The sequence below is a fragment of the Equus przewalskii genome, chromosome 10 (assembly GCF_037783145.1).
Source record: "Equus przewalskii isolate Varuska chromosome 10, EquPr2, whole genome shotgun sequence".
Classification (NCBI taxonomy): Eukaryota; Metazoa; Chordata; class Mammalia; order Perissodactyla; family Equidae; genus Equus; species Equus przewalskii.
Genome location: NC_091840.1, coordinates 14,902,966 through 14,928,946, shown reverse-complemented (window position 1 = coordinate 14,928,946; position 25,981 = coordinate 14,902,966). Strand labels below are relative to the sequence as shown.

At 37.6% G+C, this 25,981-nt stretch overlaps 1 protein-coding gene across 6 annotated transcripts in view; it reads right to left on the bottom strand.

Moving 5' to 3' along the window:
- Window positions 1–25,981, bottom strand: part of SMURF2 (SMAD specific E3 ubiquitin protein ligase 2) — a 115,558-nt gene that overhangs the window by 50,456 nt on the left and 39,121 nt on the right. For all 6 annotated transcript variants that reach the window (XM_070561586.1, XM_070561587.1, XM_070561584.1 and 3 more), the window contains exon 2: window positions 5,062–5,100. In XM_070561586.1, the coding sequence (XP_070417687.1) occupies window positions 5,062–5,100 (39 nt within the window). The remainder of the gene's footprint in view (window positions 1–5,061; window positions 5,101–25,981) is intronic.

Genomic DNA, 25,981 nt, shown 5'->3' with positions numbered 1-25,981 from the left:
AAGGTCTCCCTTAGCAGTTCATTTAAAGAAAGAACTGTTTAAAGGTTTTCACACAGGACCATGGGCTACAAAGAAATCAAGTTAGCCAAAAAGTTTTACTGAATAATTACCATGAGTAATGAGAAAATGAAACAAAAAAATCTAATACCTTGCCTTAAAAGAACTTACCATCTAACTGGGGAGATAAGAATGCCCTACATGGAGGTGGGGGTGGAGGGACACTTGAGAATAAACAAGTATTTGACTGCAATGATTCTAAAGAAAACACCTGTAATACTGTGTCAGGCACTATTCTAAATGCTTTACATATATTAAATCTCTTAATCTTCACAATAACCCTATGGGGTAAATACCACTATAATCTCTGTTTTACTGATAAGGAAACTGAAGACAAAGCGGCTAATTAACCAGCCCAAGGTCACACAGTAGTAAGCTGGCAGAGGTAGGATCTAAAGTTTAGATTCTAATCCCCTGCACGTACAGTCTGGCTCTCAATTTTATGCTCTTTAACCACTATACTGTATTATACCTCTCACTTACCACGTGGTTCAACAGTGAGTACAAGAGCTCAGAAAAACAAGAGAACAGTTTGAGTGTGAACAGTACAGAAAGGCTTGGGACTCCTTTGAGCTTTAAGGGACAAATAGGAAGAGCACCAAGGAGGGCATGACAGTATCCGAAGGGCTTTGAGGAGTTTAAACAAAGTGTTTGTGCTAAGGTGTAAAAATAAATACTACTGGAGAGATAAGATTGATCCAGTAAGAGAAGCTTAAAAGTCAGAAAATAAGAGCTTGGAATGACTGAGGTAGATAATAGGGAGCCATTTTAGGTTCTTGAGCATGGCTGTAAATACGTTATATTTTCCTATTAGTGGTATTCAGGGTGGACCAGGAGAAGGGAAGACCAGAGGCACAGAGACCACCTATGAAGCTATTGTAACAACCCAACAGTAGGATGAGAAGACCCTGAAACTAGGAAAGTCACATGAAAAGGAAAAGGAAATGACAGTTAAAAGAATTACTCTGAAAGATCTAATATGAATTAGTAAGAAATTACTATCAAAGATGACATTACAGTTTTCAGGCCAAAGTATCAATGAAAACAGAGGTCCTTTTGACCAAAAAATAAAATAAAATAGGAGAAGAAGGTAGAACTAAATAAAACATTAGAGACAAAAATGACAATTTGGATGTTAGACATATTGGGATAGTGTAGATTTCCTACAGACAGCTAAAAATACTAGAACCAAATGTTAGTAAGTGTTGATCACTGGAGAACCTTTGCACCTCGATATCTATGCTAATTTTTTTAAAAGTCAAGATACTAATCTGCCAGGATTCAGGGCCAGACAGAGATCACCTAGGCAGTTTCCCAATTCTACGATCTGTCAACTTCAAATAAGTAAGAGAAGATCAAAATTTAAGTGTTAAATTTTAAATTAAATCGGGCATCAATCTATTTAACTATATTGTTCTCAAAGTTTAGTGCTATTCACATTATTTCAATAATCCCTAACCATCTGCAAATGTGTTTAATGGAAGACTACTTTTCCCTCTACCTTCAATAACATTAAATATCTTCTCCTGGGAAGAATCCACTCTTGTTCCCTTGACTCTACTATCTAAACAAATAAACATATAAATGTATATTTTTAAGAAAAACAGACAAAAATTACTTTTCCAGCTTTCCCTTTGGATGTTGTTTAACTAGTTAAAGAATTGAAGACTAGGAGAAACAACTTTTTCCACAACAAAAACACTGGCTTCTTGATCCTTAATGAAGTACGAAAAGTCTGAGTCCCATCCTTCTGTTTTCCTTCTGTTAAGCTCTCTACCTAATAAAAAAATACCTAGAGTTTCAACTTACCTGATATTCTACAAAAATTTAACCTGAGAGCCAAATCACTCTAATGTGGTCAAAAGTTATCAGTTTTCTGAAGTTAGTGAGACCTCTAGCGGTAAATATAAAGCGGTTAAAGCATTTTCTGTTTTTTTAAATTTCTCAATTCTCCCCATCATTGCTGAGTCACATAAAATAGCTGAAGTTCAAGAACTTCCTTACTAAACAAATGCACTTAATGAGCTGAAAATAATAATGGAAAAAAATCTCAACTTAAAAGTGAGTTACTGTGCAGAGAAAATAAAGCTTTTGTTTTTGATTGAGGGAAGGAAAAAAACTTCAACCAACCATCTTGGTTCTGAGTTAAGTTCAAATTGGCCCCTATATAATACACCTTCACATAGTATCTTACTAACAAATATTTTACTTAAATTTGCATAAAAGAGAGAAAAAAATTTATACTAATGAAAACATTCTTTAAAAAAAAACAGATAATGGGGGCCGGCCCAGTGGCACAGCAATTAAGTTCACACGCTCCACTCTGGCAGCCCAGAGTTCACTGGTTCAACTCGTTGGCGCGGACTCGTGCACTGCTCAAGCCATGCTGTGGCTGACATCCCACATACAAAGTAGAGGAAGATGGGCACAGATGTTAGCTCAGGGCCAATCTTTCTCAGCAAAAAAAACTCCACAGATAATGGCTAAATGGATAGATATGTGATAAACTTAATGGTAAAATCCAGATGGGTATTCACTGTAAAATTCTTTACATATTCCTATATGTTTGAAAATTTTCCTGCTAAAATTTTGGAGGAAGGGAGAAGTAATCTGTTTTTAAAGCCAATAAACTTGAAACAGTTCAAAAAAATGAATTAACAAAACTTTTCTCAGCAAGGGTAGATACCCTGGAATAAACAGTATTATCTCAAATTATACAAATTAATCTTACAAAAGACAACACATGGCAGCATATTTTTTCCTATAGTTAAAAATATATATATATATCTATTTCACCAGCCTATAGTTATGCTTCATATTAAAATTTACTTTTCTCATTCAATACTAAACTGCATACTTAACTATATTTCACTATCAATGATAACTGCATTCTGATCAATAAACACACATTCTCACTCACATTTAATTAAAAGACTTATGAACTATTATTTAATTCTTTCTCTGAAATTAATGTGGGCAACTCTCAACTTATAAACAGATCATAAATAGATGTCAATCAACCACAGCGGGAGGACCTTCGCTAGTGGGAACCTGGGGGATACTTCCACCCCCTGAAGGCCTCAGGACCAGCGTTTCTGTTTCCCTTTCCACGGCCATCAAATGTTTCTTCCATTCTGGGTTTTAGAGATAGTCACACAGTTCCCCCTAATTTTCTTATCCCTGAAGCAAGCTCACAACTCAAGGATTTTTATTAATTTTTACTGCCTACACAAATGAAAAAGAGAAAGAATTTCCTTCTTTCCTTCTTTTTTTAACCTACAACTTAAGGACAGATGAAGATCATGTAAGTGATCATAATCGGCTCTCAGAGGTTTACAAAGAATTAAAGTAAGATTCCTCTAGATTTCCTCAGAAAACTGAGACAAGGATATCTGGATATTTTATTGGAGAAGCTGTGTCTTAGGACTCTGGAGGAAGGAAAAGAATTTGGGAAGGAACGCTGGGAGACAAAACTGAAGATTTTATCTTTAAAACCAGAGCAGATGTCTTGGAGGGTATAGAAGCAGCTCTAAGAGGGTGCATTCCTGACTTTCCGCCCTTTTCCTCTTGTCACCTGCCTATCCAATCCTATCTGCCACTGTGCAGTCCTACTAGGATAAATCTTACCCCAGATCAACCTTAAGAAGGGTAAAAAGAGTACACACTGGTCATTAGGTGACATGCAGTGGGGTGGAGGGCACATGGTACATAAGTTGGAGACTGCTTCTAACTTTCTTCTTAACTATGTACCAAATTATCCTATTTAATTGCTTTCCCATATAAGCACAGATACCATAAACTTTTTCAATTATATAATTTTATGTTATTTCATAAATTTTAATTCAGTTCTACTCTAGAAAGATTGGAAGTAAAAAAATTTCAAGTAGAATGAATTAAGTAAGATTTAAAAATATATCAAGAGCTTCTTTCTTTTTTTTTCCTTTTTTCTCCCCAAATCCCCTCAGCACATAGTTATGTACTTTTTTTTTTTTCAGTTGTGGGTCCTTCTAGTTGTGGCAGGTGGGACACCACCTCAACGTGAAACGACAAGCGGTGCCATGTCCACTCCCAGGATCCAAACCAATGAAACCCCAAGCCACTGAAGTGGAGCGCACAAACTTAACCACTCAGCCACAGGGCCAGCCCCCAAGAGCTTATTTCTTTCAATCAAACCCTTGAAAAATTATCTAATGCCATATTAAATTAGCACACACAGCCAGTTTTTGCTGGTTGGTAGGACTTGAATTTAAAAATCTCATAAATTTTCTCTATTTCTAATTTCAAATATTTTACATATAAAATTTTGTTGGCTCAGAGTTCTTTTACTAAAACTTCTATCATTTTTATTCAATAATTTAAAGCTATTGTGAAGTATAATGTTACAGGGTAAAGACTTTAAACACACGTGAGGGGTACTTCCCACTCCTCCCTCACAAAACTTAATCCTAAATACAGCCACAAAAAAATTCACAACAGCTTGGCAAAGAGACTGCAAATACGGGAACCAAATGTCTGCTTGAGAGTCTGAGACATAACAGCACCTATGATCAAGTGTGGCAGAGATCTCTTTCCTACACTCTGGAAATTCCAAGTAGGCTGAACGACTTTTCTACCTTCCAAGGAATCCTGAATGCATGGGTAAAATTTCCTATAAAACGTGAGAAAAGAAAAAAAGTGTTTACAAAATAATCTCAAACCTTTTTTGGAAGTCCAGTAGTACGTGCACACCTTCATTATACATTACACACGTCTACATTTACACACCTGCACACACACACATTTCACACAAATATATGGGAGGGTGGATAAAGGGAAAGGGACTGAGGCTAAAAAAGCACAAAATCCTCTAACAAATGTGATGTCAAAAGACTCTGAAACCAAAGCATTCATAAAACAACATTGAGTGTATTTCTAAACAGAGAAATCCCTAAACTAGACAATTCTGAAAATGCTATCTAAAAAAACCTACACACAACATACAAGATTTAAAGTCAATTTACTTACGGAAAAAATCCTTTTTCACCAAGTTTTTTGCACAGAGTACTGTAAGGGAAACAAAAAATACATGGGAAGAATTAAAATGGTATGACTGAATTGTCAAAAGTTTCATTTTAAAACACTGAAAACACCAGTAAATAATTACTAAACACTAACTACAGCAAAGTATGAAGCTACAGCAAGGTATGACATATGATCACAAACTCTCACTAAAGACTACAAAAAGACATCTGAGCCAGTGGTTGCAACTTTAACAATGATCACCAGTAACAGCTGAGGGCAAGGAAGTTTATAAATCTGGTATCCTAATAAGGACTCAATTCCTATCTTCCACCAGGATCTATTCTCAGAGTAGTTCAGTGGCAAGGGAAAAAGAGTGCTAGGGAGGAAATATGTAAATTCAGGTTGATATATACATTTTAAGAATGAAATAATTTTATATTGAAGGGGATCATAAATAAGATAAAGCTCTCTTGATACAGAGGAGATTTTTTTAAAAAACAATAATGTTTTGTTATTTACTCTCTATCTAGACTGCAAAGGAACTTTACAGGAGAGAGAAATTTTCTTCTAAATCATCAGCTCAACGACAAGATAGATCTACTATATCTTTCAAAAATAAAAAGTTAACATACTGAGCTAGATGTCCTAAATCCACATTCTCTGGATTACCTTGCATTAAATTATTACTCATCTGGTGATGGATGCACAGCCTTATGAATATATTAAAACCACTAAATTGCACACTTTAAAGGGGTGAATTTTACAGTAAGTGCATTATATGTCAATTAAAAAAATAGTGCTTATGAAGAGAGTCATAAACAACTTCTTTAATTCAAACTTGATACAAGTGAAGGGAAAACACCAATTTCCATATATTTATAGTTTAATTTATAAAATATCTATGAGTAATGTTTCATTAATTTCTACTTACTTCTACTCAGTTTAAATAGTCTGTTCAACTAATTACAATTATTGGAAGTTTAGTGTATAAAAATTCATCTAACATAAGAAACCTTGGGAATAAGTCTAAATATAACTGATCACTTTAAAAGTTCAAATAAAAATCATTTTGAAGATAGATGTCACCAGTAAATGAATAAAAAATTATTAAACAAGCACAAGATACTGATTTACTAGTCAGTCTCTTAGGTCCTATCCTCGAAACAGTTTTGTTTTTAAAAACATAAAAACTCAGTCATGAAAACTAAGGCCATAACTAAGAATATCAATCCATAAACTTGATTTAAAAGAATTCCTCCCTAAACTTTTGTTATCACCATAAAAACTGAACAGAATATTCAGGATCAATACCTTTACGACACATAGACAAATCCAAATTATAATCTTCAGTATTCATGAAGTAAGCATGGTGTTTTTTAACCACCATCCTATGATTTAAGAAGTGAAATGATTTCACATCCTACTTCAGAGAAACAAAATACATGCGAATTTCTCCAACTTCTTGTCACTAATCTGACAAACTTACTGTTTTGATATGCATTCTTTTTTTCTTCCTTCCACTATAATGTCTAACACGATCCTTCACCTGTGCTCTGGGTCTCATATCGAACACAGCACTTTCTCAGCACCTTGTCTTTCGTCCCTCTACTGACAGCCTCATGGGCATTTAAACATACTCAAGTCTCGCCCGTGCCTCCTCCCTCCAGCCACCATCCTACCTCTTCTCCTTGATAACAAAACGTCTTTAAAGAACTGTCTACACTTTGTGACTCCACTTCTTTACCTCCCACTAATGCCTCAAACCACTGCAATCTGGCTTCCTCTCTCACCACTGCCCCTACACTGCTTTTCCAAAGCCCTGGGGACCTAATTACTAAACCTACCCACGGACACTTTTTTGACCCTTGACAGGCATTTGCCACTACTCACTACTCCCTCTTCTGGAACCCTCTCTTCTTTTGGTTTCTATTTAACACCACATTCACCTGGTTTTACACCAGGCATAAAACTCATGCTAAGTCTTCTTTGCCAGATGTGTTTCCTATGCTCCATCCATGAAAGTTGAGATTCTTCAGGGTTTTGCCCTAGGTCCTCTTCATTTACTCTATAACCTAAGGATCAAAGACGCCCAATTTTGTAAATTTTGCAATTACATGTAACCTGTTACATATATGTCTATTTTGGGGAGAGAGAACTCACATTTTTCCTGAGAGGGAGTTCACAGTTTAACAGATTGACAAAACTCTTCCTGTCCTCTTGAAAAATAAACCTGAAGAGCCACTTTTCCATACATTCTCCCTCGTCTTTACCATTTTGATGACACCTAAATCTATAAACCCAACCCTTAGCTCTCTTCTGAACTCCAGCTCCACACATGCAAACTAAATATGCCCCCAAAATACAATCACCATCTCCCATCGCGCCTAAAACTGCTCCTCCAGTTTACTTTCTTTCAATAAATAGCCTTGCTTTCCACTCCACTGTCCTAGTCAGAAACCTCCACAGCAACCTTCACTACTCCTCTCCCTCCCCACCTCCTGGCAATTACCAACTCTAGTCAACTCTAGATATTTCTGCCTCTGAAATATCCTTCATCTGTCCACTTCCATTACCAGTGCCAACACTCTAGTCAAGACCACTGTCAGCTACTATCTAGGTCATTACAACAACCTCCCAATCAGTCCCCTGCCTCAAGCCTCAATCCCCTCCAATCAGTTCTCCACACTGGACCCAAAGTGATCTTCCTCAAAATGTGATTAAGTCTTTACATCCATTTCCCCTCCTCCAAATAACATTCCAAAACATCCTTAAAACGTTCATCAAAATTATCCTTCCACCTGTGCTCTGGATCTCATACCCAACTTTCTCAGGAACCTTGTCTCTCTTTCCTCCTCTCTGACCTTCATCCCTAAAACATTCCTAAGATCTTTGGGCCCAAACTTTACATTGGTTGGCAATGCCCTTCTGGCTCTGGCTCCTGCTTACCTCTCTGACCTCAACTTTCATCACCAGCCCTTCCCTCCACACCCCCAAGTCCAAGATCCTGTCACACTAAACTTTCACTTTCTCAAATGTACTCCGTCTCTCATCCATAGCCTTCATGTGCCATTCCTTCTGCCTGAAACATGTTTCCCAAGCTTTTCCACCTACTCATCTCAAAAGGGAAGGAAGCCTTTTAGAACATGTTCGCCCCAACCCTCCGCCCACTTGTATTTCACAGAAGCCCATACTTATCACAGGCACTCATCATACTTTATTATAACTGTTTACTTTTAGAATGTTGCTTATAACTGTGGAGTTGAAAACTCCGTATAGCATAAATCATGTCTGCCTCACTTCTTTGTATCTCCAGCACCAAGCACACAGTGTCCCAGTATTTAAAGGGCACTCAATAAATATTTGTTGAATGAATGAAACAGACTCCAAAATAATCTAAAATAACTTCACTAAAAGGGAATGTTTTACACTATATGACAGATAAATTACCAATCCTCAACTAATCATGATTTTCACTTACGAAATCTTATTTTTATATGTTTCCTTTTATTTAAAATATGCTCATCAGGTCATATTTGAAAATTTTTCTTTTAAAAATCATAAATAGGATGTTGCTAATATATGACTAAGTTTCAAAGGGCAAATGAAAAATCAAAAGAAAAAAAAGAACTTTAAAATCAGGTTCAAAGTTTATGAAGAGAAATTGAAATTTAGTAACCCAGAGCCTAGGGAAGATAATATCAGGGACCTGGAAGAAACAAGATTAATTTATAACATAAAGAAATATCAGGATCAGATTGGAGCTGTTGAAATCAAGCTAGCAACCAGTTTCTGCTTAAATTATTTTTATACCCTAGAAGCAGACTCTCATTTATAAATTTTGAAAGCAAGATTGTCAAACCTGACTTGAGATTTGGTAATTTTATTTATTTGCATAATAAATTATTTTCACAACATGGAGCCTTTAGTGCACTGTTGTCTCTCTTGGGAATGTACTCTGGGTACTAGAACCACAGCCCATTGCTCCCTCCATCCTCGACACCAATTATAAGAGCTCAATAAACAATGAATTAATGAATTTCAATAGGACAAACCCCTAATCGTCACCATAACCAATTCTCAACCAAAGAGGTATGTATCAGAATCTCCTGGGGAATGAATATTATAAGGTAATTTTGTATTTGTAACAATTTTATATTTGTATGAATTTATATTTGTAAATCTATCATTTCTTTTGTAATAGAAACTATAGAAGGTTGAGCCAAGATTGAGAAACGTGGAGCTAGGGAGGGGTAGCAATGTGGAGGAACTTTCATTTTTGTTTTCTAAATGATTATTACAGGAGAGAAGTAAAAATAATGTTGAGAAACACTAGACTAAGTTACAGGAAGAGACTAGCAGGAGAGAAAACTTGTAAGATGAGTGAGGCCAGAATAAAGTCTAAGGAATGCAGACTTTCTCTTAGACAACTATTAGTATTTCAATATCTTTAAGCTTTCTATTGAAGTAATATATACAGAAAGGTGTGGAAATCTTAAGTACATAATTCAATGAATTCCACTAATTTTTCTACTTAAACAAAACATTATACTGGACTCCAGATATTGAGTAGTCATGTGTTAATTTTGATTCATGCTAACTACAAATGTGGCATTACACTAGTGCAATACCATTACTCCAGAATTCATTAGGGACCATCTCAGATGGTCTGTAGATTTCCACTAGATTAATTTTACTAGACTAATTTAATCATGTTAGTAATTCCTTCAAAGCATTTCTCATTCTTAAGTCTACATTCCCAAAACCTAGCCTGCTCTAGCTATTCTATTCACCCCTTCTGCAGATGGACGGTTTGAAAGAGGTAGAAGAGATGACCCAAATAAACTAAAGTCAGCCATGCTGGTATACCAGTAACTCCTCTCTCTCTCACAGATGCAGATGTGACCATCTTGAAATGGTTAATGAGAAGGGAGTACCTTCCCACAACATTCACTCTTTTATTCAACGTGTCCTGAGCACCCACTTTGTACCAAATGCTATGACAGATTCTGCAGATACAAAGATAAATAAGATATAGTCCTTTGCTCTCAGAGCTTGCAGGTCAGCCATAATTCAAATATCATACTATAAACGCCTTTTGTTGTTATTTTCTCAAGAAATGTTCTTAAATTTCACAAAAATTTCCTTTAGTATATTTGATTTGTGGCAGTGATTGAAGAAAATCACTTGCAGAAGTGCAGATGTAATAAATATTACCATTTCATTTAAGTCAATAATTTTTCTGGTTGGAAAGGAGTTATCTAAATGCAACACACCACGTAATAATATCAGAGTAAATCCCAGCTGTAGAAATAGAACGCTATTGCTCTTCTTACTGAGTTGTACTCATAATGAATGGTTGTCTATGCTTAATCTGAATAAAACTCCCAAATGCTCAGTATCTTCTTGCCAAAAATTCCCCTTCCTCCTCCAGATTGGAGTTGCATTCCAATTACACTGCTGACTGGAATGAGACTGCTTGTGAAAGAAAAAACACACTCAGGCATCCCGTCTTCCTTTGCCCCATAAAAACAGATTTTATAATACTGTTTCTGCAACTCAAAAGTTGTATCGACTATTTTTGAACACAGTAGATTTCTCTGGATTTTCTTTGAACTTATCATTGTAAAATAAAACTGAAGTTCGGGATAACAGTCCTATACAAATTCCAACAAGATGGCCCAATGCTTTAAAAACGTTTACTAATAAGCACCCTTCCTAATCGCCGGCACCTCACAGCAATTTGGATCTTTCTGCTCCAAGAAACCTCTACTTCAACTCCTAAATGTAAAATGAAAATGAATTTAAGTTCTATAGGCAACTTGTGCACAACATAATCTTTATATATATGTATTTTAGTTATTGTTGCTTGAAACAGGAGCACTACACAAAGATTCACATTCAAGAGCATTATTACAAAATACTGCAGTGAGCAAAAACATCAGATAAATCCTATGTGCACAACAATAATGAAACAGTTAAGGATGACAAATAGCATGTTCAAATATTACATAGTCATTAAAATTACGGAAACAAATTTATTGACAAGAAAATATTTTCTTAATATCCTGTTAAGAGTAAAAACCCATTTACAAATGGTAATTTAAATAAAATGTAATTTTAGTAAGGCATATAGAAAGATTGGATAATTTTTATCAAATATTGACTACGTACAAGTGTATACCAACCACTCTGTGAAGTAAGTCATATATTACTTACATTTTAGAGATGAAGAAACGGAGGTTCAGGGATAAAAGACTTGCCAAAGACTACACTGTAAGTGCTAGATTCCAACTCAAACAGTCTAATTCCAGAACCCAAACTCTTAACCATTACATACAGAATGAAACAGTCTCTCAAGTTAGCTCTTCCTTTTTAAAGGAACTTAATGCTGGTTAAAGCAATCCTTCGTCATATAGGTTCCCAAAATGGTTATTAGGAACCTAGGTTGCAAAAGGGCCTTCTAGAGATTAGCCATTTCCTTTTTTCAATAGATACAATAGTTTACCTCTACAATCACATTAGACCTACTTTTAACTAAATATCCTGCTACAATATCAAGGGATTTTAGGCAATTGATTTCATGCATGATGCAAAACAAATTGGGCCTCTAAGTCTAACAATGTATTTAATAGCTGGCAGGTACTTAATTTCATTAGTATATTAAATGACGTTTAAAAGATCCAGGTTCTACCACAATGAGGTAAATATTCTTACTAACAAAACCAAACAATATCAGCATTTAAATATTTCACCAAAGGTAAAATTGGTTCTCAAGTTAACCAATTAAAAATGACCTTTCTAGGGCCAGCCACAGTGGCCCTGCTTAAGTTCAGTGTGCTCCACTTCAGTGGCTCACGATTGGTTCCCAGGCATGGACCTACACCACTCTGTCAGCAGCCGTGCTGTGCTGGTGGCCCACGTACTAAAAAATAGAGGGAGACTGGCACGGATGTTAGCTCAGGGCAAATCTTCCTCAGCAAAAAAGTAAATAAATAACCTTTCTAACTCACTTATATCAAACAACTGTTAAGTAACTACTTTTATTTTTAAATTTCAAACATATGAAGATTTTGGTCAAAAAAATTTCCCAAGCAAGTGCAGTTTTTAATTGAATAAAACTGAAACAAGATCAGGCTATACAAATAAGCTTTTTAAAAATTAAGTGCAGGGCCAGCCCTAGTGGTCTAGTCATTAAGTTCAGCATGCTGCACTTCAGCAGCCTGGGTTTGGTTTCCAGGCAAGTACCTACACCACTCATCTGTCAGTGGCCACGCTGTGGTGGCAGCTCACATACAAAAAAAAAAGAGGAAGATTGGCAGCAGATGTTAGCTCAGGGCGAATCTTCCTCGGCAAAGAAAAAAAAATTAAGTGCACATTTATCAACTTTTTCACTACAAAACCAATGATCTACTTTGACATAATAAATGCAGATATTATTTGTTCTAGCCACATCTGTAAATTTTTGCCTTATAGTGATCAGAGATAATTTTAAAATAAAGCTTCTCTTACAAGCATAAAAATCAAGTTCTGGTGTAAGTTCACATGTTAAAAGATAAGGTTCAGCTAAAGCCAAGCAGCACATTCCACATGAAATAAATGCAAAGCACAGTCTGGGTACCAAGCTTATAGCAGACACACTACAGAAGCTATTATTGTAAGAAACTACCTGAAAGCATTTCAGCTATATATCTTAAATCAATATTTCCATGAATTCTTTTCTCCACATTGAGGATGAAAATACAAAAAGTGCCGTCCTCCATTCATAAGGATGATAAATTCACTATGACTTAAGGACCTCCTATGCTGTTTTCAGACTGAACACTATCCTGGCTAGCGCTACTGGAGACTAAGCCATCACCTCTTCTCTACTGGACACCTTCATTTAAACAGACCCACTTCATAACTGACGACTGCTCAGAAGATTGATATAGTATATCTACATTTAACCACACAATAATTTGCTTTCTTTATCAGAACACCCGAGAAGGAAACCTTACTATAAACTCAAGTATATAGTTGCAATGAAGCCTAAACACTATTCTACATGTAGGGAAAAGTTGCATCACTTTCTGGCCACTCCCAAGTTTCTCCTTTGTCTTCTTTCTTCAGAGACACACTCAGAGACAGCATAGTACAGTGTTAAGCTATAAGACTATATAAAGTTAAATACTAAGAGCCAGAATGCCTAGGTTTGAACCTGGTGCTGTCACTTATTAACTTACGACCCTAAACAACTACTTAATATCTCTTTACCTCACTTGGAACAGTACCTGATAAACAGCAAGTGCTCAATAAATATTAGCTGCTATTATTCCTTCTACTCTCAAATTTCTAATAAAATTAACCCACCAGGTTGCAAGCAACCTAAAGAGCAAGAAAGAGGTCACAACCTGGTGAGAAGCCTGTCTTGGTTCAGGCTGCTATAGCAAATATCATAGACTGGGTAGCTTAAATAATATTTATTTCTCACAGCTCTGGAAGCTGAGAAGTCCAAGGTCAAGATGCCAGCAAATTCGATGTCTGGCGAGGGCCCTCTTTCTGTTGTGCAGACAGCCACTTTCTTGCCATATCCTCACATGGCCAAGAGAGGGATCATCTCTCCTTAGTCTCTTCTTATAAAGGCACTAATCCCAATCATGAGGGTTCCATCCTCATGACCTAATTATCTCCAAAGGCCTCACCTTCAAATATCATTACATAGGGGATTAGGACTTCAACATGGGAAATTTGGGGAGACACATTCAGTCAATAACAACGTTTATGCACCTAGTAAGCTTTCAGCAAATATTGATAAGCGAGTCTCAATCTGTATATCTAGCCTCACTCTTCTCCCAAGCTCCAAGCCCACATTTCAACTGCCTACCACACATACCCACTTGGATACCTCACCAGCACTTCAAATTATATTTATGCAAAGCTGATTTAATCAAATTCCCGACTGAACTAGCTCTTCTTCCTTTTGACCTGTCTAGTTTTGTGAACTGCACTCCGTGCTTCCAGTCATCCAGAAAGCAAATGTCATTCTTATTTCTCCCTCTCCCTGACCACCCCACATCTAAAGCACTTGCCAGACTGCATCAAGTATCACATCTCTCTCTGCCTCTTTCCATTTCCAATATTCACCTTTAAATAATTTATCTAGAGTATTTTACAATGTGCCAAAAGAACTTCCACAAAGTCTCTTGCTTGATCCTTACAAGTTTGTGAGTTATGTTCTAATATCCACAAAAAAGGAAACAACTGAGAGTTGTGACTTGTGCCAACCTGTCACCTAGTGAATGAGCCTAGGCATTTTGAAGGCAGGCTCAATCCTCTTTTTCTACAGAGTCCTCACTCACAAGGCTGTCAATAATCCCAGTCTTCTCTCTCATTAACCCCTAGACTGAAAATCTCATCCTCTTTGTCCCCCTCAAATAAGCCCAGGGCTCTTCTGCCTTTGCCTTTATTCAAAATATTCCTCCCTTGGGCTGGCCCTGTGACCAAGTGGTTAAGTTCACACGCCCCACTATGGTGACCCAGGGTTTGCTGGTTCGGATCCTGGGTGCAGACCTATGCACAGCCCATTAAGCCACACTGTGGCAGCACCCCACACAGAAGAGCCAGAATGATTTGCAACTAGGATATACAACAATGTGCTGGGGCTTTGGGAAGGGGAAAAAAAAGAGGAAGACTGGTAACAGATGTTAGCTCAGGGTCAATCTTCCTCACGAAAAAGTATACTTAAAAAAAAAAATTCCAGGGCCAGCCCCATGACCAAGTGGTTAAGTTCGCACACTGCTACAGCGGCCCAGCGTTTCAGTGATTCAGATCCTGGGTGCAGACATGGCATGGCTCGTCAGATCATGTTAAGGTGGCGTCCCACATGCCACAACTAGAAGGACCTGCAACTACGATATACAACTATGTCCCGGAAGGATTTGGGAGATAAAGCAGAAAAAGAAAAAAAAAAATTCCTCCCACCTCAAGTGCCATTATTCTAACCACTAACCCTCAAAATCTTATCAATTCATCAAATTTCCACTCCATGTGAAACCTCTTCTGATTCTCTTCCTTTCTCACAATCCAATTTTCATCTCTCCCTTCCTGTGAACTTCCAACAACACTTTGATGCTACTCCTTTTGTATGTCCCTTCTCACTTTGCTTGTATTAAAGCTATTAACGATGTCTTATCATTCCTTTCATGTCGCATTAAGCTGTAAATTTCTTGAAGACAAGGTTGTGACCTACTTTTATATCTCTCCTACAGTTTATTATATAGTATTTCAAACAATATGCACTCAAATACTTGTTGAATCAATGAAAATCCTCAAAAAAATGCTGATGAGGCATAAGAACGAGCAAACTAAAAGGTAAAAATAAAACAAAACTCATTCCTTGCTTCCCTTAACCTAGGAAGTTTTTTTGTTCAAATCAGGATGGCTTCCTCAACTATTTGTAAGCACTCTGCGTACCCTTGGGCCCAACTAACTATTGGAGCCCTTTCTTAACAACAGATCTCATTGAGCCTTCTCTCTCATACACAATAACAAGGTACATTGTCACATAATGTTCCCCAATTATATTAACCTTATTTCTACAACAATGTAAACAAGAATAAGCTCCTAGTCTTCTGCATCCTTCCAGCCTCCAAAAACTGTAGTCAGTCAAATACCTGATGATCTACTCTAAGAGCAAAGTGTAGAAGATATTTAGTTTCCAGAATAGGCTCCATTTGTAAACACAGGCTACTAGTACAAACAGGAAAGAAACTGACACTATAAAAAGCACAGTATTTTATAAGAAAATGCTTCTTTATAACTTCATACTTCTGAAATATTTCCTGGATTGACAGGGAATAATTAAACTTAAAAACCTTTTATTTTAGAATAATTTTAGATTTATAGAAAAGTTACAGATAGTAGTGTTCCCATACACCCCACACTCATTTATCCTATATATATATTTTTTTGGAGGGGGGTGAGGAATATTCACCCTGAGCTAACATCTGTGCCAATCTCCTCTATCTTGCATGTGGGATGTCACCACAGCATGGCTTGACAGGTGGTGTGGAGGTCTGTGCCTGGGATCCGAACCCGTGATCCTGGCCTGCTGAAGCAGAGCATGTGAACTTCACCACCACATCACCTGGCCGGCCCCAAGAATATCATATTACATTTAGTCATCATGTCTCCTTAGGCTCCTCTTGGCTATGACAGTTTCTCAGACTTGTTATTCATGACCTTGACAGTTTTGAGGAATACTGGTCAGATATTTTGTAGAGTGTACCTCAATTAAATTTGTCTGATTCTCATGATTATTCTGGGTTTATGGGTTGTTGAAAGGAGGATGACAAAGGTAAGAATAACATTCCCTTAACATCTTATCAAGGGTATATACTATCAACATGACTTATCACTGTTGATATTAACCTTGACCTGACTGAAGCAGTGTTTGTAAGGTTTCTCCACCATACAGGTACTCTTTTATCCTCCTTTCCTTACTGTACTCTTTTATCCTCCTTTCCTTACCGTACTCTTTGGAAGGAAGTCACTATGTACAGCCCACACTTAAGGACCAGGGAGTTATTCTCTCCCTCCTTAACAGAATGTTTACATAAATTATCTGGAATTCTGAATGGGAGATTTGTCTCTCCTCCTCCATTTCTCTATTTATTCAATCATTTATTTATATCAGTATGGACTCATAAATATTTATTTTATACTTTGGGTTATAATCAACTACTACTGTATTTTGTGGTTCAAATTGTTCCAGCTTTGGCCATTGGGAGCTCTTTCAGTTGGTTCCTGTGTTCCTTTGACATACCCACATCACTGGGGGTAGAGAGAGCATCCTTCCAAGCTTTCTGACACAAGAAAATGCTCTAGGCTCATCTTGTATGTTCCCTACCCCAGTCCGAGAGTCTGTCGTTTCTCCAAGGAGCTCTGGGAGTTACCAAATTTAAACATCCATAAAGACCCACACTTTTCAAATATATACAGTTAAGCCAATTAACCTTTCAGTTCATAAGGTCTCCCCCACACTAAAGTGAACATTAAACTCCATTAGGTCAAGAACTTAATTTTGATCTACACTGCATCCCCAGAGCCTAGAAACAGTGTAGAGGGTACGCATTCAACAACTACTATAAATATTGAAGTCTTACAAATTCTGAAGCTCCACAAAAGTGTTCAGGATTGATTCACAATATAATTCGCCACTGCAATGGAATCTGCCTATATTTGTCATATTTAGACTCCTGTCCTAACATCACCATATCTAATTCACTGCATTGTTTTACAGTAAACAATAGGTTTCCTTTTTTCCACTGCTCTTCCCTCTTATCCCACTGTAAGCCAAAAGTTTAAGCATTCCCCAGTAAAATTTCCAGTGCAAAGGACTAATGCATCACATTTCCTAGATTCTTTCTATAATAGCATATTGCCATTTATATCATCCTGTCCAAGTTCTAGTCAAACGATCATTTTAACTCACTACGTAGAGTTTAAACTAAAGGCATAATGCCAAAACCTTATCAACATTAGCAGAAGAAAAATTACTGACAATGAAAGTGCCAAAAATCTACTGATACCTGTTTACACATAATGCTCCCTCAAACACCCAGTTAGTATGTATGTAAAATAAAGCATCTGAAACCTACCAATACCTTTTTATAAATCTGTAATATGTAGACAGGAAAAAACATAAGCTAAACATATACTCTTTTATGTGTACACAGTTTGATTAGAAACTGAAGGCATGTTTCCATAGCCTATCCAAACACAGGCAAAAATAATCTAAGATTATAATGGGACGGTTCTACTAAATAACTCTATATCTACAATATAATTCTAATATTCACTAAGTAATTTGTGATGGCTTATTTTTTAGAGAAAGTTACTGTAAGGAAAAAAGAAAGCTACTCACTACTAACCAAAAGGCAAGTCAAGTAGTCCTATTTTACCCTAATAGGATATCAAAATGCTATAAAGTATACTACCTTAATAAAATGTAATCTACAGCTACAGCGTAAGCCCTAGAAGAGAACTATCAGTGGCTGTATTTGTAGTGTGTGATCCTGATCCACTGGCCACCTGACCGGACAATGCGCAGTCACCAGACCCAATGAGCCAGTCAGATCCTCTCCTGGGAAACCAGCACTGGAAGTCAGAGCCACTACAAGGAAGGAAGTGTAGCACTTAGAAACGAGAAGGTTCTAAATGGCCCTGGGGGCCACTGGGAATAGCTGTCTGAGTTGCTAGGTTTTCCATTTCCTGGATCCTGTCTCACCTAAAGCTAGGCTGCACTTTTCCCTCTGGGTACCAAAACAGTATCCTCCCAAGAATGTCTCTTTTTGTTTAAGTTAGTCTGAGTGGCTTGTTTCCCGTTACTTGCAACCAAAACTGTCTTCATCAAGATAAAAGTAATCCAGGGGGCTGGCCCCATGGCACAGTAGTTAAGTCCCACACACTCTGCTTCCAAGGCCTGGGTTCGCAGGTTCAGATCCTGGGTGCAGACCTACACCACTCATCAGCCACGTTGTGGCAGCAACCCACATATAAAGTAGAGGAAGACTGGCACAGATGTTAGCTCAGGGCTAATCTTCCTTAGCAAAAATTTTAAAAATGATAAAGGTAATCCACAATGCTTACCAAAGCACTGTCACAGACCAAAAGGTGCTTAACCAAAAGTGGAAATATGTTAAACCCAAAAGTCATTAACATTTTATATATCAAAATGTTTTCAAATATTAGTTCTAACCTTAAATGTCAACAAAATAATATTTGTTAAAAAGAAAAACTGCTATGCAGACAAGAACATATGAACATGCTTACAGAATTTTGTATTCAACAGATATTTCTATTCCATAATCACATCACCAAATGAACATTAGTGTGGATTAATATAGGTTATGGGCCAACATACACAGAACTAGTATTTGTTACATTATATCTACTCTATCACCTTAAAGTCATGGTTCTCAAATTTTAGCACACATCACATCACCTGCAGCACTTGTTAAAATATATGGGGGGTGGGGGAATACACTTTCAGGGTTTCTAATTCAGTAGGTCTAGGATGGGGTCCCGGAACTAAGTTCCCAGGTGATGCTGATGCTGCCGGTCTCTGCACCACTTTGAAAACCACAGCCATAAAGTAATGATTCTTCACTTTTGGGTGGATGAGATGGTGGTGGTAGAGGGTCACTTTAAAAATCTAATTAAAACTGTACTTACACGTACTCACATACATACTTTAAAGGGTTTATGGAAACTCAGAAACTCATCCATCTCTTCTTCCAAATGATTCTGGGTTAAGAACCTCATTAAAATGGTAATATAAGGTCTTACATATCCATGTTTTTCAAGTACACCTTGGAACTTTACCTCAAGTTTATTTCACACATTCATCTTGATGTTTTAATCAACACAGGCTTTTTCATCCAAATTAATATTAACACAAACAAGATTCTGCTTTAAAAACCTACCTGAAAACAATTTCACATTGTCACAAAAAAGACAAAATTATATCTACAAAATAAGCAAAATCTGTATCTACATTTAATTAAACAGAAAAGAAAAACATTTAGGAATAAGCGAATTATCATATGAAATACATATCTGTATTCCTTTAAAAATAAAAACCTCTAGATTAGAGCTAATGTACAAATTCTTTTCTATGAAGAGTCATTCCAAAAAGCAAGTTCTCCACTGAAACCTACATATAAAATCTACCGTATCTGGACAAAGCTTGAAAAACTCATTCTCTGAAAGCTCTCTAGGCCATTGGAAAAATCCAGACACATAAGCACTTTTATATAAAGTGTAATATTCAGATCATTTATCCTGCAAGGGTAGAATATTTAGGAATTTTGTTTTAAAAGGTTATTAGGTCTTTGTATCCTTAAAAGCATCTACATAGTAACTAAAATGTAACAGGCACTGTAATAAAATCTGCAAATAACAAAAAGTCATACTGTATCACTATCTGTAATTCATAAACCTTTATTTCCACATTTGGAAAATTCCAGATTATGATGTTTTATTTTTAGTAAGGCGTTCTTTTACGGAAATTAAGACAAATTATTTTAAGGTATTTAACTTTGATATAGTTGAAAAATGGGTATGCTATACATTGAATGTTTGTGTCCCTCCAAACTCGTATGTTGAAACTTAATCTCCAACGTGTTGGTATTTGGAGGTGGGGCCTTTGGGAGGTGATTTGTCTCTGAGTACTCACCTTGGAACTGACTCAGGCCACTTGTAGGAATTTCAGCTAACAGTCCCAGCTGACAGCCAGCTGAACCGCCAGAAATATTAGTGAATAAAACCTTCAGATAATGTAGCCCCCCAGCCTTTGCTCCACCCCAGCTGATGCCGAGGAGAACAGAGACAAGCTAACCCTGCCAAGCCCTGGACAAACTGCAGATTTTCGCGCAAAATAAATGTTGCTGTTTCAGGCCACTAAGTTTTGGGGTGGTTTACTGCATATCAACAGATAAGAACACTATTAGATGAGATAAGAACAGATTAAGACCCATTAAAGCTGGCATCTTTCTCCACCAGACCACTTTTCAAAGCATATAGCTACAGAACTATACCCAAGACCTCCCTCCTAAGACCCAAACCCTCATACCCAGAGAACTACTAAACTCTGATAAACCCTGACCTGGCCACCTAGCCTGCTAATGCTAATGCAGCAGCTGGATGACAAAAATCCTTTTTTTTTTTTAAAGATTGGCACCTGAGCTAACATCTGTTGCCAATCTTCTTTTTTTATTTTTCTTCTTCTCCCCAAGCCCCTCAGTACATAGTTGTATATTCTAGTTGTAGGTCCTTCTGATTGTGCTATGTGGGACACGGCCTCAGCACAGCTTGATGAGCAGTGCAAGGTCCACGCCCAGGATCCAAACCAGCAAACCCTGGGCCGCCGAAGCAGAGCACATGAACTCAACCGCTCGGCCACGGGGCTGGCCCCTGGATGACAAAATCTTAATTCAGACATATTACAGACAAAACAGAGGCAGCCAGACATCATAATTCCATATCACACATATGCTACAGACTATCTCCAGCCAGTCCAGTGCTTAACAACCAACAAACCCAGATATCACAAGCCAATCAACAACACTCAAAGATTTGTCTCCTCTAACATGAAACAAAGATAATTCACGATCTTTTGGTTTTAAAGAACCTACCCCATTTCTCCCACCCTGAACCTCATCACTGAGAACCTGCTTAGACTCAGACAGATCAGGTTCCGTACTTAGCAATAAAGGTTTTTCACTTAGTTGGTCTCTAACAGCTGTTATTGCTTCTTTAACAGTTTGGAGGTCCTACAGAGATCATACAATTGAGCCATTCAGTGAAGCTGACAGACCACCAACACTTAAGAACCTACTGAACCGCGGGTTTAGCACTTTTTGGCACCTTCTGATGGTGATTCAGCTGATTTCAGCTCTGAGTCTGTTCTGTTCTCTCACAGGTTTCTGTTCATTCTAGCTCAGAGCCTTCTGGTTTCTTGTGGGTAGATATGGAGAGGAAATTTGGTCTCTTTTTTTTTCTTTCTTTCTTTCTTTTTTTTTTGAGGAAGATTAGCCCCGAGCTAACATCTGCTGCCAATCCTCCTCTTTTTGCTGAGGGAGACTGGCCCTGAGCTCACATCCATGCCCATCTTCCTCTACTTTATATGTGGGATGCCTACGACAGCATGGCTTGACATGCAGTGCATTGTTTGTACCTGGGATCCAAACCAGCGAATCCCGGGCTGCCAAAGTGGAACATGCGAACTTAACTGCTGCGCCACTGGGCCAGTCCCTTGGTCTCTTTCTTGAATGACACAAAGAGAGCAGATCTTTCTATCTATTCTGTATATGTTCTGTTGTTAGTCTACCTATGTCCTGTCTAAGAGATTCCTCAGAAAACTCATGGTTTCAGCCAGAGTCAAGGACTGCAGGTACTAGCCTACTGGTTCTCTCTCAACTGCCTACATACTGTGTATACACTTGTCTACCAAATGGTAAAGGAATCTCCTTTTTGTTATTTGTTGTAGGGACTGTCAATTCAAAGAATCAAATATATGTATATTTATTATAGCCCAAGTATGTGTTCGATAATATGGCATAATTATACCAAGGATAGTTTATAATTGCAGCAGCCACTTCGGGAAACTTATGATTTCATCAAGGGCTTATACTTTTGCAAGGCCTTAGAACCAAAGGAGGAAAAATCGCCAAAGCAATTGTCTACTCTCTTAAACTGGTACACCAAGATATCTAAATGTCTCAATAGCTCAAAATTAACTTCCTTGAAGGATTTCCTGACAAAAGCTAAAGAAAAGACAGCTTTTTCTCTGTCTCTGACTTCCTGCCTCCAAAGCTCAGCCTTTATCCCGTCTTCTAGAATCCCAATGTTCTAACTCTTCAGATGAAGACCTCATACTTCTCTCACAACTTCTTTATCATTATGGGCTTCCCTAATACCTTCTTCCCTTAGATATCATGGTCCTATCTCCTTCCCTGCTGCTGAGTACCCACATAGCAAGGGACAGACAATCACACAACTTCCATTAAGGACTTGCCCCCACTCTTCAAAAGAAGGTCATGCCATTGTTTTTAAACTCTGATCCCAGATGGAATTCCCAAGCCCACTGAGAACCAAAGGTTTATTGAGGAGTTTAGAATACTTTTAGACATCTACACTCCCAGGCTTGCCAGAACTTCACAAGCTTATATAGACTACTAGTCTCCCCAACAGAGGTCAAAGATGGTTCAAAAAAGCAAGTTGGGATCCTAATGCAGATTAGATATCATAAATGAGAAGAAAGTTTAAAGAAAGCTAAAGATACAGAAAGGTGTTTGCTTCTGGCCAGCCCAGATGCCTTTCTTACCAAAGTAGATTGGACCAAAATCCAAAATTGCAAGCAAAATTATTCATAATCAGAAGATTTTAAAAACTTTTAGGAAATATTTTGGTACAGACCTAGAGGCAAACGAGTATAAGGTCTTTTCAGACCTTTAATGGATTAAAACCAGAAATAACCAGATTAGTGAGAAGAATGTCAGTGGATTGGCAAATACATTACTTCGATGAATTACAACCAAATATTGTCAAAAAATTCGAGAAGAATGAAAAGGAAAAAACCCACATGTCCCTTCAAATTAAACTTACTCAAAGTCTAACATTCCCTCCTATGACAGATAGGGAAAGAACTGTCGTAGGGGGAATGCTGAATCCATAAAGAGTTCAGGTGCTAGAGAACTGACTATCCCTTAAAACTGAGATAGGAGTCCAACAAGCCAAGTTAGAGATTCAGTAATGACATACCTCTGAGCATCTCAATTAATACGCTACTATATTCTGTTCTTACTAGGCAAAATGAAGTTAATTTTCTGTTCAAGAAGAGGCCTCCAAATTCCAAGTGGGTACAAGGCCTTCTGTTTCTACCTTAAATTTCTTTCTACTCTTCCTCACAGTACTAAGAGAATAACAGTGGTGACTATCACCAATAACCCTATTATTTCCCAGTCTCCCAACTTTTACCAATTTCAATTAGTCCATTAGAAAAGGAAGACACCCTCCTACAGTGTGACCTCTGCTCTGGCTAATTCACTAGGTTGAGGCTTGTTCTGTAGATAGCATTGTCAAGTTAAATGCTCCACAGAAAGCATATATTTAGAGATTCCAAATGAAAAGTGTGCACAAAACAAAATTATAGCAGCCCTAGACACTCTCTTTTTCTTGCACATACTGGCCTTTCCTAACCCACTGTTAGATCAGATACCTGTACTCTTTGGGCTAAAGATTTGACTGACATAGGCAGAATACATGGTGCTGATCCTAATAGGAGTTTAAATTGATCCTTATAAAACCCTGCCTCAGTTACTCCAATATCCATTCTGAAGTGATTATCAAAAATAAACCTTGGGGCCAGCCCCATGGCCAAGTGGTGAAGTTCACGTGCTCCGCTTCAGTGGCCCAGGGTTTCACCGCTTCGGATCCTGGATGAGGAAATGGCACCGCTCATTGAGGCATGCTGAGACGGTGTCCCATACAGCACAAACAGAAGGACATACAACTAGAATATACAACTGTGTACTGGGGGTCTTTGTGGAGGAGAAAAAGAAGAAGAAAAAGAAAAAAAAGAAGAAGAAGATTGGCAACAGATGTTAGCTCAGGTGCCATTCTTAAAAAAGAAAAAAGCACAAATAAATAAATAAATCTCATATTGAATCTTTTTTAGAACAAAGACTTACTGTCTTTTGTAATACTCCCCTATGGCTCCTTCAGAAACCTAATGGAAAAGACTACAGATTAGTTTCAGATCTCAGGGCAATCAATACAATTGTGATCCTTAGACTGCCAGAAGCTCTTAACCACACAGCTCCCTATCCTCCATTCCTTCCAAAAGTAATCCAACAGCAGTGTTCACACCAGGAGGCTACTGCTTATCTTGCTAAGACACACCCTTCCTGTTTGCATTTGGTGACACTTTCTCCACTCAGTGAGTCCCACATGCTATGCAATTCTTGTTACTTCTAAGCAATATTCAACATATCTGTCATCTATCTTATCTTTTAAGAAATCCTTTTTGTTCACTTTGGTATCACTCTTCAACTCTGTTCAAAACTTAATCTTGCAACATCTTCAGATGAAGGGGAACCACATGACTGCTAACCAATAACTCAAAAATTAACTATGCCCAGCTCTGATCCTACAGATACCCACTTTTGTCAACTCAGATTTAATATGTTTGTGGAATGACTTATCTTAAAAATGATAAACGCATTCCCAGTGCAGGATGCCTGTTGCCACTGAACACATAGGCACTGAAGCAGGTTCACTGCTTAGTGAAACACGTGGAACCCCTACCTTCCTGTCAAATGATCAAGGAATTCATTTCACGGGAGGAATTATACAGAAACTCTATAATATCCTTAATGCAGAAACTCCACTGTCCATATTATCCCCAAAGTTTCAGAAGTCTTTCATTCTTCCTAGCCTAAAGTTTTGCCACTAGCACTAATGGCCATGCAGTTGTTTCCTCAGAGCACACAAAGACTTTCTCCCTATGAAATCATTAGGATATGCCCAACACAACCAGAATCCAACTCCAAAAAAAACTTACTCTCCACTTTCAGGTGCAAATCTAACTAAACACGGTCAGAGATCAACCTGATTTACTCAGTCTTATACTCAAGAAGTATAAGTTTCCTTTTCTCTCTGGAAACAACCTCACCTAAAGGGACCATTTCAGGTCCTCCTGTCAACAGCAACTAGAGTCAAGCTTCAAGGTGTTGATGCACGAGTTTATGTGTCACAGTGAAAACAAGCTACCAATCCAGACCAGTAGATTTCCACACCTCTGAGTGATCTTAAACTGAGTCTAATTAAAAGGACTCCAGAAGCAAATAACTCCAAGAAACACACAACTTACCCCAGAACTGCAGATCAAACTGATGACTACATATATAGACAGCTTCTGCACAAGGTATTGGAATAAAACACAAATAATTCATTCTTTTTAAAAAATGATTATTATGGTATTCTTCTGGAGATTTAGTTAAATACCAAGGGACCACTGTTTTCTCTTTGCATAGTGGGACTGAGTTTAACTATGATTATTTAGTTCCTGGTACAGTTAAAACATATGTTTACAGGTTAGCCTGTACACTGGTAGCTGGCTATACACTGTAATCTCAAGACAGGCACACACATATACACTCAAAACACATACAAAGACCACTTCCGGCCAGTCCACTGCTATCTGACCAATAAATTCCTATGTCATCAGCCTATCAACAACACTCAGAGACTTTGCTTTCCTAATAGGATATCTATTGGAGATTGCCTACAGAGATTTCTCATGGTCTTTTGGCTTTAAAAGACCTACTCCATTTCTCCTTCCCCAAATGTTGTCCCTCAGAGCCTACCCAGACTCTGTGCT